We start from the raw sequence: 18,601 nt of genomic DNA on the forward strand, positions 1-18,601 counted from the left end.
CGACTCATATTTGGTGCCATCAGGTCCACAGGAAGTACACCGGGGAGGACTTTGACGAAGACCTTCGCACAGTGCTGCGACGCTCAGGGTGCAAGAATGAGAAGATCGCTTTCATCATGGATGAGTCCAACGTGCTGGACTCTGGTTTCCTTGAGAGAATGAACACACTGCTGGCCAATGGAGAGGTGACTTCTTTGCTTCCATTGCAGCTCAGTCTGCTTTTATACAATTAAACTGATGTTTTTCTAAATGTTTCTGGTTATCTGGGGGCTTTTCGTAGGTTCCTGGTTTGTTTGAGGGGGATGAATATGCCACCCTGATGACTCAGTGTAAGGAAGGAGCCCAGAAAGAGGGGCTGATGCTCGACACTCACGAGGAGCTTTACAAGTGGTTCACCAGCCAGGTTATCAGAAACCTCCATGTTGTTTTTACCATGAACCCTTCGTCAGAAGGCCTGAAGGACCGGGCTGCCACATCTCCTGCCCTCTTCAACAGGTACAGACGCTCGTCGCAAACACCAGCTAGATTAATTTGGATAAAAAGCGGATTGAAAGCATTTAAATCTGGCCTCCCCTGACTTTAGGTGCGTGCTGAACTGGTTTGGAGACTGGTCAACAGAGGCACTGTACCAGGTGGGTAAGGAGTTCACCAGCAAGATGGATCTGGAGAAACCCAACTACAAGGTTCCAGACTATATGCCCATCGTCTACGACAAACTGCCGCAGCCGCCATCTCACCGCGAGGCCATCGTCAACGGCTGCGTGTTTGTTCACCAGACTCTCCACCAGGTGAGAGCAGAGTCTCAAGCTGACAAAAACTACCAGTCTGTCTTTGGTTAAATGCTAAATTTATGCTTGTGGCCTCATGACTCAGGCTAACAACCGCCTGGCCAAGCGTGGAGGTCACACCATGGCCATCACTCCTCGCCACTACCTGGACTTCATCAACCAGTACGCCAACCTGTTCAACGAGAAGCGCAGCGAGCTGGAGGAGCAGCAGATGCATCTCAACGTTGGTCTGCGGAAGATCAAGGAGACGGTGGATCAGGTAGAAACTGCTCCAAAGATGAACAGGAGTTTAAAAGGTTTTCCTTTCTAAGTTCTTTGCATCGATGTCTCCATCAAGGTGGAGGAGCTTCGCCGTGATCTGAGGATCAAGAGCCAGGAGTTGGAAGCCAAGAACGCAGCTGCTAACGACAAGCTGAAGAAGATGGTCAAAGACCAGCAGGAAGCTGAGAAGAAAAAGGTAGACAGGAGGAAACGTCTTCTGGGCTGGAAGACAGAAAATAGAACAGCTGCTGTGGATTAGGAGTTAAAGCCTTCACTGCCTCAATCTAACTCACTAGAAATTTGGTTTACTTGATGCTCCTGAACGCATCACTCAATTGCTTTAGATGCTGTTTACCAGGTGAGAGGCCATCATGGTGCTCATGCTCTGTCAACTTACACTTAGCATCTAGTGGTTAGAAAGAGGGCAGAGACAGACCGGACCTGATTTGCTATCATACGAAAATACGTGCAGTCCTGCCAATCATACCTGGTTGAAATGAATTAGGCTGGACAGACCCCCGGCGATTCCTGACGGGAAGAAACGCTGCTAAAGAAAAACAAGAGAATAACCAATGAGTCCTTATCTATACCTAAAACTAATACTTTCCTGGTGATTTGATGAATTTAGCTTTAATCAGTAAAATAATAAAAATAATTTGGCCATTTATGGCCAAAATCTAGTAACCCCTCCCTCCTGCCATCTACCGGCAGTGACGTCACGGTGCGGTAAGCCTAGCGCCATTCTCCCTGCTTGAAAATTACTCTTTTTTTTATTGAACAATATGTAATAATTTCATACTTGAAGTACTTTCAGAGGTTTGTAATCTGAATGTGACTTGACTTTTCCTTTAAGAATAGCCTGGCAGCAGGTACAATAAAACGTTTTCTGCTTCCTTTTTCTCTTAAAAAAAAAAAAAAAAAAAACATGGAATTAAATGAATCCTAATAAAAATAACACAAAAATAAACAAAATCAGGTCAATAAACTTATTACAAGCAGAACAAAAGTTGTCTCCTTCATTTGGCTCGGACACAGTGGGGAAAAAAAAACACCTCAATGGTTGTAAAGAAAGCTACGGAAGAGGATTGGGTCCACTGCAAAAAAAAAATTTACTGATTTTTAAATTTTATTTGTTTAATATGGGGAAAAAATGTCAGAATTCTGTCTTTAATCTCAGAATTCAGACTTTAATCTCAGAATTCAGACTTTAATCTCAGAATTCAGACTTTTTTTTCTGCAGAGTTCTGACTTTTTTTTTTCTCAGAGTTCTGACTTTTTTTTTTTTCTCAGAGTTCTGACTTTTTTTTTTTCTCAGAGTTCTGACTTTTTTTTCCTCAGAGTTCTGACTTTTTTTTCTCAGAGTTCTGACTTTTTTTTTCTCAGAGTTCTGACTTTTTTTTTCTCAGAGTTCTGACTTTTTTTTTCTCAGAGTTCTGACTTTTTTTTTCTCAGAGTTCTGACTTTTTTTTTCTCAGAGTTCTGACTTTTTTTTTCTCAGAGTTCTGACTTTTTTTTTCTCAGAGTTCTGACTTTTTTTTTCTCAGAGTTCTGACTTTTTTTTTCTCAGAGTTCTGACTTTTATCTCATAATTCTGACAGATAACAAACATGTTAGCATCAAGCCATAGGCATGTCTGTTTTAGAGACTAGCTCTCTTGTTTTAATGACCTTCTGCTCCTCCATTAATGAGGGGACCCCTCAGGCACGTAAAAAGTTGCCTAATTCCGTCGTTTTCCACCAATCTGTCACTGGACACCTCAAATAACTCACATCTTTGTCAGTGAATCTGAGTGCTCCACATCTCTTCCTTCATGGTGCCCATCTACATTAAGATCCAAAATTCTGAGATTAAAGTTAGAATTCTGAGATTAAAGTCAGAATTCTGTTGTTAAACTGAAATAAAATTTAAAAATCAATTAACTTTTTTTTTTTTTTCCAGTGGCCCTAATCCTCTTCCGTAGAAAGCTGATCTTGCGTGATCGTGAACTCCTGAAAATCTGACCTGCTGACACTAGGGATGCACGATATAATCGGCCCCCTGTCGGTATCTGCCTTAAAACTGAATATCGGACATCGGCCACCCCACTGATATTTAACCAGATATTTGATCAGCTTCTGAGTTTCTAAAGTCAAAAAAAATAAATAAAAAAATACTACTACTTCTTCCTCAAAAACTTCTTTTTTACAGACTTAAAAACTTCTAAAGACGAGGGAAAAAATATTGATACATTAAAATATCCCAATATCTTCATATGCTGATATATTGCCATTTAAAAACACCATATCAATCTCTTTTACTAATGAAATATTGCTATATGTCATCGTTATGCTACGAAATCCCCTGAAAATTCACGAAATTTTGCCATATTTTTATATGTTGATATATTGACATGGTATCACCTATTTTACTATCAAAATATCACGAGAGTTTGTAAAGATGAAATTTCACGAGATTTTGAAAGTAAAATAGATCGATACCGCGTTTTAAACAATCAATTTGATATTAGCATATGACAATATATTTGAGTTTATTATTTTTCAGAAATGGATAACAAAACTGCTATTTTCAATGACTACTTATTTTTGTCCAGCTTTAACATCGGTATCGATATCGGTTATCGGCTACATGAGTTTTAAAATATCGGCATATCGGATATCGGCCAAAATCCCAATATCGTGCATCCCTAGCTGATATGTTTAATTAACCGAAGCTCCTTTATGCCTCCTTTTAATGGGTCGCCAACAAGCAGAGGTCTGAAAATTACTCAAATAATCAAAAGTAAAAATATTTATGCAGAAAAAAAGACAGAATACAAGTACTGATTGAACTCATTTTTTAAGAATGGTGTAGATACTACATTGTTTCCAGTTATAAAAGTAAAATTAGTTTTTGCCTTAAATGATGCAAAATAGCTTTTTTATAACTCAGATCTCTATAAAAACAGTTCTATCCACATAAAATTGATCTTCCTCTTAAGCTCACTTTTTTGCTAAAGAACAAATAAAACTTTGAGAACTTAAAACATGTAGATTTATAAAGTAATGAATGGGAAACCTCGTGCATTTTAAAATCGGACCCATCAGCAGCAATATTCATCCATTTCACAGTCAGTGGTTTTCTATAATAATCTTTTATTCAAGCTGTTACATTATGTTCTTAACTATATTGCAGAAGCAATGAGAAAATGAGTAGAAAGTAATGAATTTTATTTTCATATTTTGGAAGAAAATGTAAAGTCCTCAGATATAGAAAACACTACTTGTGTATCTACTTTGACACTTTTTCCAACAAGCCGCCTCACGTCCAGTCAACATATTCCCATTTTATTTTCGTTTTCTCTCGAGATGCTACGGTTACTGATACCTATCTTTCATACACGGTAGTACCCTCCTAGTTTTACTCCATTTTTTTTCTCCAGTAAGTAAAACTGCTTGGACAAAAAGGATGGAAATTACAAAAGTTTCCCAATAAATTTGTAAATATGCATTAATGTCAAAAGTTTAAATGAAGGATCCTGCTGCACTTTTTTTTTTTTTTTTTTTTTTTTTTTTTTTTTTTTTTTATGGGTATTTTCATGGTGCTTCTACCTTGAATTCCAGGTGATGAGTCAGGAGATCCAGGAAGCCGTGTACAAACAGCAGGAAGTGATCAAAGACAAGCAGCTGAGTGTCAAAGAGGACCTGGACCAGGTGGAGCCGGCCGTCATCGAGGCTCAGAATGGTAATGTTTGGGTTTCAATGTTTGCAGTTTTTTTTATTCAGTTTCATAGAGCTATCTGAGTAGAATGGCTCCCAGCTAACCTCCAGGTCTCTGTTCATATTCGTCCTCCATTGTTGCCCCTCCCTTTCCTTCCCATTGCTTTCTGGAATGTTAGCCGTTAAGTCTATAAAGAAGCAGCACCTGGTGGAGGTGCGTTCAATGGCCAATCCACCCGCAGCCGTAAAACTGGCTCTGGAGTCCATCTGCTTGCTGCTGGGAGAGAGCACAACAGACTGGAAGCAGATCCGTTCCATCATCATGAGGGAGAACTTCATCCCCACCATTGTTAACTTCTCAGCTGAAGAAATCAGGTGAAACAAAAGTTTATTTTTTTCCCCCTCATCTTTTAGCTACGAGTTCCATTAAGCAGCTGGACCTTTCCAAAGTTAGGGCCATGACCAACACTCCAGGTGCAGTTACACTGGTTTAACTGCACCTGGACGTACCCATAACTTATTCAACGTATGCCAGCGTTTTTGCCAGACTTTTCGCACATCAGGCAAACATTGGTCTAAATCGTGGGTGTGACGGGGGATTCTCTGGAGATTGTACCTCTGCAAACCTGAGCAATCTTAAGCAGAACTCATAACTTTGTTTATTTTTTTACTTTCTTCAGTGACTCCATTCGTGAGAAGATGAAGAAGAACTACCTCTCCAACCCGAGCTACAACTACGACCAGGTCAACAGAGCTTCCCTGGCCTGTGGCCCTATGGTGAAATGGGCGATTGCTCAGGTCTGTAAACTTAAACTATCTGAAAACTAATCGGGTAAAAGCACAGGCGATGAACAAAACGCTTCACCCCTTCAGCTCAATTATGCTGACATGCTGAAACGCGTGGAGCCTCTGCGTAACGAGCTGCAGAAGCTGGAAGACGATGCAACGGACAACAAGACGAAAGCAGAGGAGGTGGAGCAGATGATCAGGGATCTGGAGGCCAGCATCGCCCGCTACAAGGAGGAGTACGCCGTGCTCATCTCAGAGGCCCAGGCCATCAAGGCTGATCTGGCTGCGGTCGAGGCAAAGGTATGCCTTTCCTCTTTGAGGAGTTCTCATTTAAACAGAAAGTCCTGGAAGTTATTTTCTCACTGGTTTTGCTCCGCCCCTGCAGGTGAACCGCAGCACGGCCCTGCTGAAGAGCCTTTCCGCTGAAAGGGACCGCTGGGAGAAGACCAGCGAAACGTTCAAGAACCAGATGTCCACCATCGCAGGAGACTGCCTGCTTTCCGCCGCCTTCATCACCTACGCCGGCTACTTTGAACAGCAGATGAGGCAGAACTTGTTCACAACCTGGTCTCATCACCTGCAGCAGGCCAACATTCAGGTATTTGACTCCTTTAAGACACCAGAGAACTAGATCTGAGGTTTTTTCCGTCTTTGAACCAGAGCGTGTTTTAGTCTCTCTGCAGATCTTTGTGTTTTAATGATGCTCCAACAAGCACACATGCATTCTGGTGCTCCTGCTTCAATACAATCTAGTGGCACTCTTGCCTTGAGCACAACAACATAGGGATCAATGCTGACCATAAGCCCTGCCCAGCGTGTTTTTTTTTTTGTTTTTTTTTTTGTTGGGTGCCACCTCATGTTGGTCATTTTCAAAAGCGCCACTGTGTCAGGATTTAAGGTTGGTTAGGAGGGAGTCAGGCTTACAGCAGTAGCCATTCAAAATTTCCACACTTTCCTTGATGGGCCCCTTGGCTGGTCCTTAGCTGGTCTTCCTACAATCCCTTTTTAAACATCTAAAATATTCTTTCTATCATGATTTGTGGACATCAAGATCTAAAGAGAAGCGCCATCTCCTGGTCAGATCCTGTAATTCAGTGAAAGGAGTCAGATTTAAACAAATGCACGCCCATAAGAAGACCAGTATCTGGAAGCTGGGGGGGATTTTGCTGCCATTGGGCTGGCTTTTAACTGGGAGGCGGCATTTTGAATGGCTGCTACTGTACGTAAAACTGGCTGTTAGAGAAGCAACTTGGTTTACTCAATGCGACCTACAGGACGACTGGTCTGACTGGGAAACTCTGGGTTTGGAGTGATAATGAGCTAACACAGCTGAAAATACAGGTGCTGGTCATAAAATTAGAATATCATGAAAAAGTAGATTGATTTCAGTAATTCCATTTAAAAAGTGAAACTTGTATATTATATTCATACATTACATACAAACTCATATATTTCAGATGTTTATTTTGTTTAATTTTGAGGATTACAAATGACAACAAATGAAAATCTCAAATTCATCATATCAGAAAATTAGAATATTGTGAAAAGGTTCAAAATTGATGGCCCCTGGTGCCACACTCTAATCAGCTAATTAACTCAAACCACCTGCAAAAGCCTTTAAATGGTCTTTCAGTCTAGTTCTATAGGCTACACAATCATGGGGAAGACTGCTGACTTGACAGTTGTCCAAAAGACGACCATCGACACCTTGCACAAGGAGGGCAAGACACAAAAGGTCATCGCTAAAGAGGCTGGCTGTTCACAGAGCTCAGTGTCCAAGCACATTAATAGAGAGGCGAAGGGAAGGAAAAGATGTGGTCGAAAAAAGTGTACAAGCAAGAGAGATAACCGCACCCTGGAGAGGATTGTGAAACAAAACCCATTCAAAAATGTGGGGGAGATTCACAAAGAGTGGACTGCAGCTGGAGTGAGTGCTTCAAGAACCACCACACACAGACGTATGAAAGACATGGGTTTCTGCTGTCGCATTCCTTGTGTCAAGCCACTCTTGAACCACAGACAGCGTCAGAAGCGTCTTGCCTGGGCTAAAGAGAAACAGGACTGGACTGCTGGTGAGTGGTCCAAAGTCATGTTCTCTGATGAAAGTAAATTTTGCATTTCCTTTGGAAATCAAGGTCCCAGAGTCTGGAGGAAAAGAAGAGAGGCACTTCATCCACGTTGCTTGAAGTCCAGTGTAAAGTTTCCACAGTCAGTGATGGTTTGGGGTGCCATGTCATCTGCTGGTGTTGGTCCATTGTGTTTTCTGAGGTCCAGGGTCAACGCAGCCACATACCAGGAAGTTTTAGAGCACTTCATGCTTCCTGCAGCTGACCAACTTTTTGGAGATGCAGATTTCATTTTCCAACAGGACTTGGCACCTGCACACAGTGCCAAAGCTACCAGTACCTGGTTGAAGGACCATGGTATCCCTGTTCTTAATTGGCCAGCAAACTCTCCTGACCTTAACCCCATAGAAAATCTATGGGGTATTGTGAAGAAGAAGATGCAATACACCAGACCCAACAATTCAGAAGAGCTAAAAGCCACTATTAGAGCAACCTGGGCTATCATAACACCTGAGCAGTGCCACAGACTGATCGACTCCATGCCACGCCGCATTGCTGCAGTAATACAGGCCAAAGGAGGCCCAACTAAATACTGAGTGCTGTACATGCTCATACTTTTCATGTTCATACTTTTCAGTTGGCCAACATTTCTATAAATCCTTTGTTTTTATTGGTCTTCAGTAATATTCTAATTTTCTGATATGATGAATTTGAGATTTTCATTTGTTGTCATTTGTAATCATCAAAATTAAACAAAATAAACATCTGAAATATATGAGTTTGTATGTAATGTATGAATATAATATACAAGTTTCACTTTTTAAATGGAATTACTGAAATCAATCTACTTTTTCATGATATTCTAATTTTATGACCAGCACCTGTAAACAGCAACCAGAGACTTGTATATTTTTGCCAGAAGAAGCTCTATAATTTTTAATTTCTGATTCTTTTGACCAAAGAAGAACAAGTATTAATGGATTATGTCCCAATGAGGAGCTGAACTTTTTTTCTTTTTCTTAAATTTTTCAGATGAATATACAAAAGTTAACATAAAAGTTCAAATCCCCACCCTTCCTTACCCTCAAAAAACAGCACATTATAGAACACTTAACACAATCAAGACAACATGATGAAAACACCATAAATCGATCCAAAGCATTCCATAATCATGAAAAAAAACCAAAAAAAAAAACGATAGTTATACAGGGTATTAAGCAGTGAGGAGTCAGTCGTAATCACTTTTTCATTGAAGGAATTTTAGCACAGGGTCCCATATTTTCTCAAACACTTCAACCTTATCTTCGTTATAGTGTCTCAGTCTTTCCAGATGCAGAGTATTTGCTTGTTCTCCCAACCACAAATCAAATGTGGGCACAGAGTCCTTTTTCCAAAATCTCAAAATCAATCTTTTAGCAATCACCATACCAAACAAGACAGCCATTTTCTCACTTTTAGTGGCTGGTCGCAAAGCACTGGAGACCCCGATGATGGCAATAAGAGGATCTGGATCCCATTTTTTTCCAAAAGCTGCTGAAGGAGTGCTGAATGACCAGAAGGAGTGCATCAGGTTACCAATAGTAACCCGACAATGCTGAACTTTTTGTTTGACTTTTTTTATTTCCCATTTTGTGAGAGCATTACAATAAAGTGGTAGTTACTTTCAGCAAAATGTAACCGCCACTCACAATTATTTTTTGTGTGTACAAATATTATAGACGTAATATACAAAGTTAAATGAATTACATCTAACTACTTTGAAAAAAAACTAGGAAAGATAGGCCTACATGAAAAAGCAAAAAAATAAACTGTCTACCTAGGAGTTTTAAATTGAAGTATGAGAGATACATTAATATATTAATCCTTATGCTGCGTTCACACCGGACGCAGCAGGCGTGGCAGAAGCAGCGAGTTTACATGCAAAGTCAATGGTTGATGCGCGTCAGGCGCAGCAAAAGATCCCGCAGCGCGTTTTGAGCAGCAGGCGCAGCGCGTCGGGCTGCTGCTCGAGATGGAAAAATAGAAATTTTGCTGCTCGACGCGCCGCGTCAACCAATCGGAGATGCTGATCTGGGAGCTGGCAGGGAGAGAGACAGCGCTGATGATCAGAGTGCTGTGATCACTCCTCTGAAACAGTTTATTGACGCATAAATTAAGTTAAAATGGAGAAATCTGCCGGCAGAATATGTTTACTTTTATTATCCTGGTGCCTGCAGTTTAGATTATTTAGATGAAAAACACCTACCAGCTGCCGCAGTAAACCGCGAGGAGGCGACCTGGCCAGAGGCTGTTGTTGAAGGGATTCCTTCTGTCGGCGCACCGCTGGTGTGTGGGGGTCTGAGCGGCTCCGACAGAAATAATATTGGAAGGCAGGATGGTAATCTGGATGAACTGACTGCAGTGATTTTTCAGGTGGACTATCTCACTTAAAAACATATTAAAACTACTTTTTTCCCACTGATCACAGCAAATATAGCTGCAAGGCAGAGAAAGGATAGTGAAGCTCCGCCCAACGCGCGTCAGACACACTTTTGCACCGCGCAGCCAGAGCAGCAAAGCTGCTTCAGCCGCGCGTCAGAACTAACTGGTACAAGCAGCAAAAATGAAGCAGCAGACGCGATTTTGCTGCTTTTGCTGCTCTTGCTGCGTCTGGTGTGAACGCAGCATTAGACAGTATAAAACATTAAAAAAAATGTATATAACAAGCGTTGCATGGTCACCCATTCAGTACTTCTATCTGTTCAAATCCAGCATATTTAACCCACTTGGCCCACCTCTGTGGATAAAACAGCCGTGTACCGCAGGCAGTTTAAACCAGGTGGTAAATGGTTCACAGGTTCTTTCTTTAAACCCACTTCCTCACTCCCCCCCTTGTCCCTTACTAACTGCCTACTTGAAATTAAAGACTGGTTCACCTCAAACTTCCTTAAACTTAACAGTGATAAAACAGAACTCCTCCTCGTTGCCACTAAATCCACCCTATCTAAAATCAAAAGTTTCTCACTACCCATTGACAACTCCTTAGTCTCCCCCTCCCCTCAGGTCAAGAGTCTGGGTGTCATCCTCGACTCCTCCCTCTCCTTTCAGTCTCAGATAAATAAAATTACCAGGTCTGCATACTTCCACCTTGGCAACATTAACCGTCTCCGTTCCTCCCTCACCACTCATACTGCCTCTGTCCTTATCCACAGCCTCATCACCTCCCGTATTGATTATTGCAATTCTCTTCTTTTTGGCCTCCCTCATAAATCTCTCCATAAACTTCAACTTCTTCAGAACTCCGCTGCTCGTGTCATCACCAGAACCCCCTCCTTCCATCATATTTATTTCCCCTGTTCTTCACCAACTCCATTGGCTCCCAGTTAAATTCAGATTTCAATTTAAAATCCTTCTCTATACTTTCAAAGCCATCCATAACCTTGCTCCTCCATATCTGTCAGACCTCCTTCACATTGCCACCTCCTCCCGCTCCCTTAGATCCTCCTCCTCCATCCACCTCACTGCACCCCCAGCTCGACTTGTCACCATGGGGAGCAGAGCCTTCAGCCACTCTGCTCCCCCAGCTCTGGAACTCACTTCCTCTGCAGTATTGACTCTCTCCCCTTATTCAAAGCCAGACTCAAAACCCATCTGTTCCAACTCGCTTATCTGTGAATATACTGCTCCTTTCCCTGTCCATGATTTTTTGTTTTTTATGTTCCTGTATCTGTATTTTGTATTTTCATCTCTTTTTTTATTTATCTTTTGTATTATTTGTAAAGTGACCTTGAGTGTCAAGAAAGGCGCTGTTAAATATTATTTAAAGCTTCGCTGAGGATCCTGAGACGTGTCTGTGTTTTTATATTTCAATCTGGTTCTTAATGATTGAGACGCTGACGGGCTTTAATTTCTCCCCCAGTTCCGCACAGACATAGCCAGAACGGAGTACCTGTCCAACGCAGACGAGAGGCTGCGCTGGCAGGCCAACTCCCTCCCTGCAGACGACCTCTGCACCGAAAACGCCATCATGCTCAAACGGTTCAACAGGTCAGAGCCCGTCTTCCCAAATAATCCGAAAGGTCGTTTAAACGCATCTGGAGTTGAATCCTGATCGATCGTCTCTCCTTCAGGTATCCTCTGATAATCGACCCGTCAGGCCAAGCCACTGAGTTCATCATGAACGAATACAAGGACCGCAAGATCACCAGAACCAGTTTCCTGGACGACGCCTTCAGGAAGAACCTGGAGAGCGCCTTGCGTTTTGGAAACCCGCTGCTTGTCCAGGTGGGTCCTGCAGGCTTTTCATCCCGTCCACGTCGGATACCGGAGTTCTCAAAATCATTAACTTTGTTTATTTTGATTATTGAAGGACGTGGAAAGCTATGACCCCATCCTGAACCCAGTGCTGAACAGAGAGGTCCGCAGAACCGGAGGGCGTGTCCTCATCACCCTGGGAGACCAGGACATCGATCTGTCTCCATCGTTTGTCATCTTCCTCTCCACCCGAGACCCAACAGTAAGGAGGCAGTCGTTTCCATGGCAAACGGCCTGGATGAAAAAGTCCCATTTTCAATGAACAACTTGCTCCTGTTTTTTTAACAGGTCGAGTTCCCGCCAGACTTGTGCTCTCGTGTGACGTTTGTGAACTTTACGGTGACCCGCAGCAGCCTTCAGAGTCAGTGTCTCAACGAGGTCCTGAAAGCGGAGCGGCCCGACGTGGACGAGAAACGCTCGGATCTCCTTAAACTGCAAGGTGAGACAGACAGGAAGCAAAGCACTGCAGAGACCATCTACAAAGAAGTAAAGATTTAACAATATGACTCCCAAGGCCGCCATTTTGACAGTTCTGAAATTTTAAACGGAAAAAAACTTTGTTTACATTAATGATATGTTGCTCATGTTAACTGACTTTTCCTGTTTCTACATTTCTGGAGACTCTCCGTTGAAGAAAATTTCGAGCCGTTCACCAAACGAACGTCCAATCAGCGTTGGCTTTGAGGCGGGTTGAGGTGTGACGCAACGAGAAGCGCGACAGTTCAGTCTAAAGAACATGGCGGCTTCAGCCGATGAAACTAGCGTTAGCGTGGCTATCGAGCAAGTTTTATCGGAATTAGAGTATTTCTTCACTGAAAGAAGAGCAAAACACTGCTCTGGAGGCTTTTCTCAGAGGAAAAGATGTTTTTGCTCTTCTCCCGACTGGTTTCGGCAAGAGTTTGATCTATCAATTGGCTCCTCTTCGTCGTCGCTCTGTTAGTACGTCATATGCTTCGTTGATCTGATTGGTTTATTTGGCCCGTCTATCACCAACATAGGCCAATCAACTAACCAGTATTTTCGCCCCTTCCCAAAATTACTTCAACGGAAGGTTTCCAGATGGATATGCGGAGCAAATCCATCTGGTGGAGTCAGGTTAGTGGACATGTACCGGTATATAGAACCCGCACCCTATAATCCGGTGCGCATTATGTGTGTGTTAAATACGGTATGTGCAAACCACAACGCTCAGCAGACTACCTTGCAGTAGAGCAACTTTGGTGAGGCAAAGAAATCAGGGCCAGGAGCGTTGGCGCTGCACAACAAAAAAAAAAAAGCTCATATGTTTTTCATAAACGTGAAAAGGTGGTCTGGGGGAAATGTCCGGGGGTAATCAATTTCTGTAAATAAAATTGTAATTTCAAATTTTAAACCTGTGTAGTAAAATAGTCTTATTTTACGGATAATAATGGCATATAATGCAGCCTTTAAATATATTTTTTTATATCGCACACCAGAAACATTTCAGTTGATGACATAATCACTTATGTATTCCTTTGGGGAAAAATGTCACCCATCAAACTAATGGCCAATGAGAGATCTAGTAGTATCAGAATATTGGAAGTCCTAGTTTTAAATTAAGTGCGTTTTGCCTTAATCTGTGTTGGTAAATAAGATGATTTGCCAATAAAGTTAGTGTTTTTACTCTTAAAAGAAGATAATTATATAATATGCACTTGAAATAAGACAATGTAATTCTTCTTATTTAAATGTAAATTGTCTTGTTCCATTGGCAAAGCGTCTCATGTATCTTTAGATTTCAGTTTTTACAGTATGGGATTTAATGTCAGACAACATGTGGTCGGTTAGAACATTAGAGATTAACCTTCATCTTAAAGACCAAGGAACCGGGATGCAGTCGATGGTTTAGATTAAAGCAGATTCCCGTCTCCACCAGCTGTCTTCATTCAGTCTCTCTCCTCCTGCTGGTTTTAGGCGAGTTCCAGCTGCGTCTCCGGCAGCTGGAAAAATCCCTCCTGCAGGCTCTGAACGAGGTGAAGGGTCGTATCCTTGACGACGACACCATCATCACCACTCTGGAGAACCTGAAGAAGGAGGCGGCCGAGGTGACCAGGAAGGTGGAGGAGACCGACATCGTGATGGCCGAGGTGGAGGCCGTGTCTCAGCAGTATCTGACACTGTCCTCCGCCTGCAGCAGCATCTACTTCACCATGGAGGCTCTGAACCAGGTCTCATCTCTGCAAAAACACCAACAGGATAAACCAGATATAATCTGTTTGTTTTCATAGCAAAGGATCCAATCTAATGATGGGTTTACGTCTCCTTCCAGATGCACTTCCTCTACCAGTACTCTCTGCACTTCTTCCTGGACACGTACCACACCGTGCTCTACGAGAACGCCAACCTCAAGAGCATCAGCGATCACTCGCAGAGACTTGCTCTCATCACCAAAGACCTGTTCCAGGTTTGAGGAACAAAGCACCAGTCGCTTCCCTCCCTCCTGTGACAGATGTTAACGTCCATCTTGTGTCAAATCAGGTGGTGTTCAACAGGGTGGCCCGTGGAATGCTGCACCAGGACCACATCACCTTTGCAATGCTGCTGGCTAAGATCAGCTTGAAGGGCATAACGAGGTACGAGCGATTCAGACTATCCGACATACTGATGGGAACGTATGAGATAAAACCAGTCATTATTTCCTGTCCAGCGAGCCGCCGTATGATGCAGAATTCCAGCACTACCTGCGCGGTAAGGAGATCGTCCTGACGGGCACGGCGCTGCCCAAAGTGAAGGGTCTGACCACAGAACAGTGCGAGGCCATGGTCCGACTCAGCCACCTGCCCGCCTTCAAGGACCTGGTGGCCAAAGTGGAGGCTGACGAGGTGAGCAGTGATGAGAGCTGTTTGTATCACATCTTTACTGCTTCAACTGTTTGGGTTGTGGTGGGATTAAAGGCTGGATTATGCCTAACGCACTTATTTTCCTCACAGAACAGTGTGTGCAGCTCTTAAGCACTTTTCCACCCTGTAACTAATATTATTGCCTACTTCGTGGGGTCTCTACGACAAAGACTACAAGCTTAGAATATCGCACAGTGTAGAAAACATTTCCAAAGCCTCTTCATTTTTTCTTATTTAAACAAGTTTTATTTTGATTTTTCTCCACATTAACCACAAGCATGTATGGAGGGAAGATTGGTCCAATTTTGCTGCAAGCAAACATATTTTGTAGTTGTTAATTTGGAATAAAAAATGCAAAACATACAAAAACTAAATGTCAAAAAAAGGATTTTAATCAACTTTGCTGTTTTCTCTCAATTATGTTTAAATTCAAAAATTATATTATTTTTTTAAATGTCTTAATACAGATTTCATATTTCAATATTTTTATTGCATTTTTTTCAGATGCTTTTACATATATGTCATTCTTTTCAATTAGTGTGTGACAGATTATGGTCTAACTTTAAACCCAGTCCAAAAGGGTTGCTGCTACACTGGAAAAACAATCTAGAAATAACTTAAAATTTCTTAAATTATTTGTATTTAACCTTAATTTGAGTAGGTAAATGAGATAGTTTGCTAATGAAATACGTATTTTTACTCGTAAAATAAGATAATTAGATAATATTGACTTGAAATAAGACAATGCAGTTGTGTGTAAATTGTCTTGTTCCATTGGCAAAATGTCTATTTTACCTCCTCAATCAACAAATGCACTTATAAGAAAAAAATGACTTATCTAGACTAAGATTTTTTTCCAGTGTAAAGTCCAGCAGACCAATAGAAATGGTCCACTCCTCTCCCCCATAGGAATAGAATAGAATAAAATATACTTTATTGTCCCCTAGAAGAAATTAGTCATGTACTCAAAAGTGCATAGGTAATAGTAGTAGCTGTCATTAGAAACAATAAATACACATAAGAAACAAATACCAGCTAAGGACGTACACACTCGTAACACATCCGATAAAATTTTTTTTTAAATTGAACGGAAGATGATCTGTGAAATTTATAAAGTTCTTAACGGAAGAATAGAAATTAAAAGAAAAAGCAAAAAATGGAAAAAAAATTGCTAGAAATAAAACAATTTCAAACTAGAAAACCTGAAGTTAGACTCTTACAACCTTTTTTGGTATAGAAGCTGATCAAAGTGTCTTTTTACAGATTGAATCTTTTTTTTTTACATTTCTGTTTACGGAGTATATTCCTTGGTTTCAAAAATAATGGAACAAAATTCACTCCATAGCTTTTAGCTGTTTCACTTCAGGTTAAAGATGCTCCTTAGGTGTAGATTACCTGCACACCTCTGAGGGAAAAGTTGGTTTTAACGATTGAATCGGTTTTTCTCATCCAGTAAAACGCTTCTATCCATGTTTTCATCTCTTTATTCCCTCAGCAATTCTTCATGTGGATCCAGAGCAACACTCCAGAGTTGGCGGTTCCTTACCTGTGGTCGGAGGAGAAACAGTCGAGTCAGTAGATCGATCCGCCGTCCTGATGAGTGATGAGCTAAGAACCGATCCGTGATCCGTGCTGATCTGTGGTTACTCGCTCTGTTCTCAGCTCCCATTGGTCAGGCCGTCCACATGCTGCTGCTGATCCAGGCCTTCCGTCCCGACCGCCTGCTGGCCATGTCCCACATCTTCGTCTCCAAAGTGCTGGGAGACACCTTCATGAGCATCATTGAGCAGCCTCTTGACCTGGCTAATATTGTGGACAGCGAGGTACCGTTTCCAGTGGTGGGATGGGGGTCTGCTTTAAACCAGTTAATCTAATTGGCTGAGAGGAACCTTGAAGAGAGAAAAACGCTGACCGCTCTGTTGCTGCATCTGCAGGTGAAGCCCAGCACTCCTGTCCTGATGTGTTCCGTCCCCGGTTACGACGCCAGCGGGCTGGTCCGAGACCTGGCTGCTGAGCAGAACAAGCAGATCACCTCTGTGTCCATCGGTAACGCCTTTGATTCACTAATCCCCAAAATGAAGGGCTTGATGGAAGCGTATTAAACATTTGCTCGGTGGCGTCTCCACAGGTTCAGCTGAAGGCTTCAATAAGGCCGACAGAGACATCAACACTGCCGTAAAGTCTGGCAGGTGACTAACGTTGCTCATTCATTTGCATGGATGTGCATCTGAAGTTGTTGTATTTAAAGTGTTGTTTGGTCTCCTGTAGGTGGGTGATGCTGGAGAACGTCCACCTGGCCCCCGGCTGGCTGATGCAACTAGAGAAGAAGCTGCACTCCATGCAGCCTCATGCCAGCTTCAGGCTGTTCCTCACAATGGAGATCAACCCCAAGGTAGAGTCTTATTATTCAGAATAAGCCTTTAATTGAGCAGAAGCTAAAGAACGTTAAATAGACTGTAGAGACTGAGGATAGCATCGTTATCAGTGCTATCAGTATTAGCTTTAGCTCCTGTATCCCAGCTCTGTTTTAAGCTCACCCCTTTCACAATCAAAAGTTTGTTTTTTCCACATTGAATCTTGCACTTTTCTTCTTTATTTTCACAACTTCGCTTGGAGGTGCTAACTAGCTAAGCCACAAAAAGCTTTTTATTAACAACAAATCCTTAGACACAATAATAACTAATAGACCAGCGGGTTGTAATAATCCTTCAGATAACCTTTGTATGTGCTTAGATTGAGCTACTGACATATCAATTTAAAGTCGTAAGGAAGTCGTATTTAAATGTCAAATCGTTCTGGCTTAAACAAGTATATAAATGTTCTCTTTATCAGATGATATTGTCCAAAAGTTTTGAAAATTTCTTTTTAAAAAAACAAAATCCTGTCTTAAAATCTGTGTTTTTTTTCGTTATCTTCTGCAGGCCAGTTAGTTCTACGTCAGCCTGAACACCTAAGTCGGCCAATCATATATCAACAGTCATCTGTCAATCAAATCTTTCTGGTCATAGCATCTTGATTTATATGTCGCAGCTAATATACGCAACGGTTGAAATGGGAATCTTCGCAGAATAGTTGTGACCGTTACAGGCGTATAGTTGGAGAGCGAATTGTTGGCCGTCTCTCAATTCACAAGAACGCGAGTACGGACTCGTGTCCTCCCAAGTATGTTCTTGAGAAGAACACAGAAAAGTGTGGAGCTGCTTTTTACCTCCTGTTATTAATAGTCTCTAGATAATAATAAATACTTTTTTCATTTAGTGGGGGAATAATAATGAACACAGTCAAATAAACAAAAATCAAATGAACATTTTGCCAAAAAAAAACAAAAAAAATCGCCATCATAGCCAGCGGTACTTCACACACGGCTATGCAGAGAGAGGACTGCTGCAGACGGGCTAACGCTAGCCCTGGCTGCTGCAGACGGGCTAACGCTAGCCCTGGCTGCTGCAGACGGGCTAACGCTAGCCCTGGCTGCTGCAGACGGGCTAACGCTAGCCCTGGCTGCTGCAGACGGGCTAACGCTAGCCCTGGCTGCTGCAGACGGGCTAACGCTAGCCCTGGCTGCTGCAGACGGGCTAACGCTAGCCCTGGCTGCTGCAGACGGGCTAACGCTAGCCCTGGCTGCTGCAGACGGGCTAACGCTAGCCCTGGCTGCTGCAGACGGGCTAACGCTAGCCCTGGCTGCTGCAGACGGGCTAACGATAACATGATGACCTTTAAAAATTGGACTATTTTACATTAGATTGTTATTAGTGCTCCAACTAAAGATTGTTTTGCAAATCAATTAATCTGTCAATAATTTTTTCAATTAAATGATCAATAATCAGGTTGCCAAAGTTTAAAGATGA

At 42.1% G+C, this 18,601-nt stretch overlaps 1 protein-coding gene across 1 annotated transcript in view; it reads left to right on the top strand.

Moving 5' to 3' along the window:
• Positions 1–18,601, top strand: part of dync1h1 (dynein, cytoplasmic 1, heavy chain 1) — a 68,408-nt gene that overhangs the window by 41,025 nt on the left and 8,782 nt on the right. The window contains exons 46-68 of the mRNA XM_038307011.1: positions 24–185; positions 281–495; positions 584–788; positions 874–1,047; positions 1,126–1,245; positions 4,649–4,769; positions 4,924–5,119; positions 5,425–5,542; positions 5,618–5,833; positions 5,919–6,131; positions 11,498–11,625; positions 11,709–11,862; positions 11,948–12,094; positions 12,181–12,331; positions 13,828–14,081; positions 14,183–14,317; positions 14,392–14,486; positions 14,561–14,735; positions 16,249–16,324; positions 16,416–16,576; positions 16,688–16,799; positions 16,882–16,942; positions 17,022–17,145. Of these exons, the coding sequence (XP_038162939.1) occupies positions 24–185; positions 281–495; positions 584–788; positions 874–1,047; positions 1,126–1,245; positions 4,649–4,769; positions 4,924–5,119; positions 5,425–5,542; positions 5,618–5,833; positions 5,919–6,131; positions 11,498–11,625; positions 11,709–11,862; positions 11,948–12,094; positions 12,181–12,331; positions 13,828–14,081; positions 14,183–14,317; positions 14,392–14,486; positions 14,561–14,735; positions 16,249–16,324; positions 16,416–16,576; positions 16,688–16,799; positions 16,882–16,942; positions 17,022–17,145 (3,513 nt within the window). The remainder of the gene's footprint in view (positions 1–23; positions 186–280; positions 496–583; positions 789–873; positions 1,048–1,125; positions 1,246–4,648; positions 4,770–4,923; positions 5,120–5,424; positions 5,543–5,617; positions 5,834–5,918; positions 6,132–11,497; positions 11,626–11,708; positions 11,863–11,947; positions 12,095–12,180; positions 12,332–13,827; positions 14,082–14,182; positions 14,318–14,391; positions 14,487–14,560; positions 14,736–16,248; positions 16,325–16,415; positions 16,577–16,687; positions 16,800–16,881; positions 16,943–17,021; positions 17,146–18,601) is intronic.

The sequence above is a fragment of the Cyprinodon tularosa genome, unplaced genomic scaffold, assembly GCF_016077235.1.
Source record: "Cyprinodon tularosa strain WSP-4 unplaced genomic scaffold, ASM1607723v1 ctg6, whole genome shotgun sequence".
Classification (NCBI taxonomy): domain Eukaryota; kingdom Metazoa; phylum Chordata; class Actinopteri; order Cyprinodontiformes; family Cyprinodontidae; genus Cyprinodon; species Cyprinodon tularosa.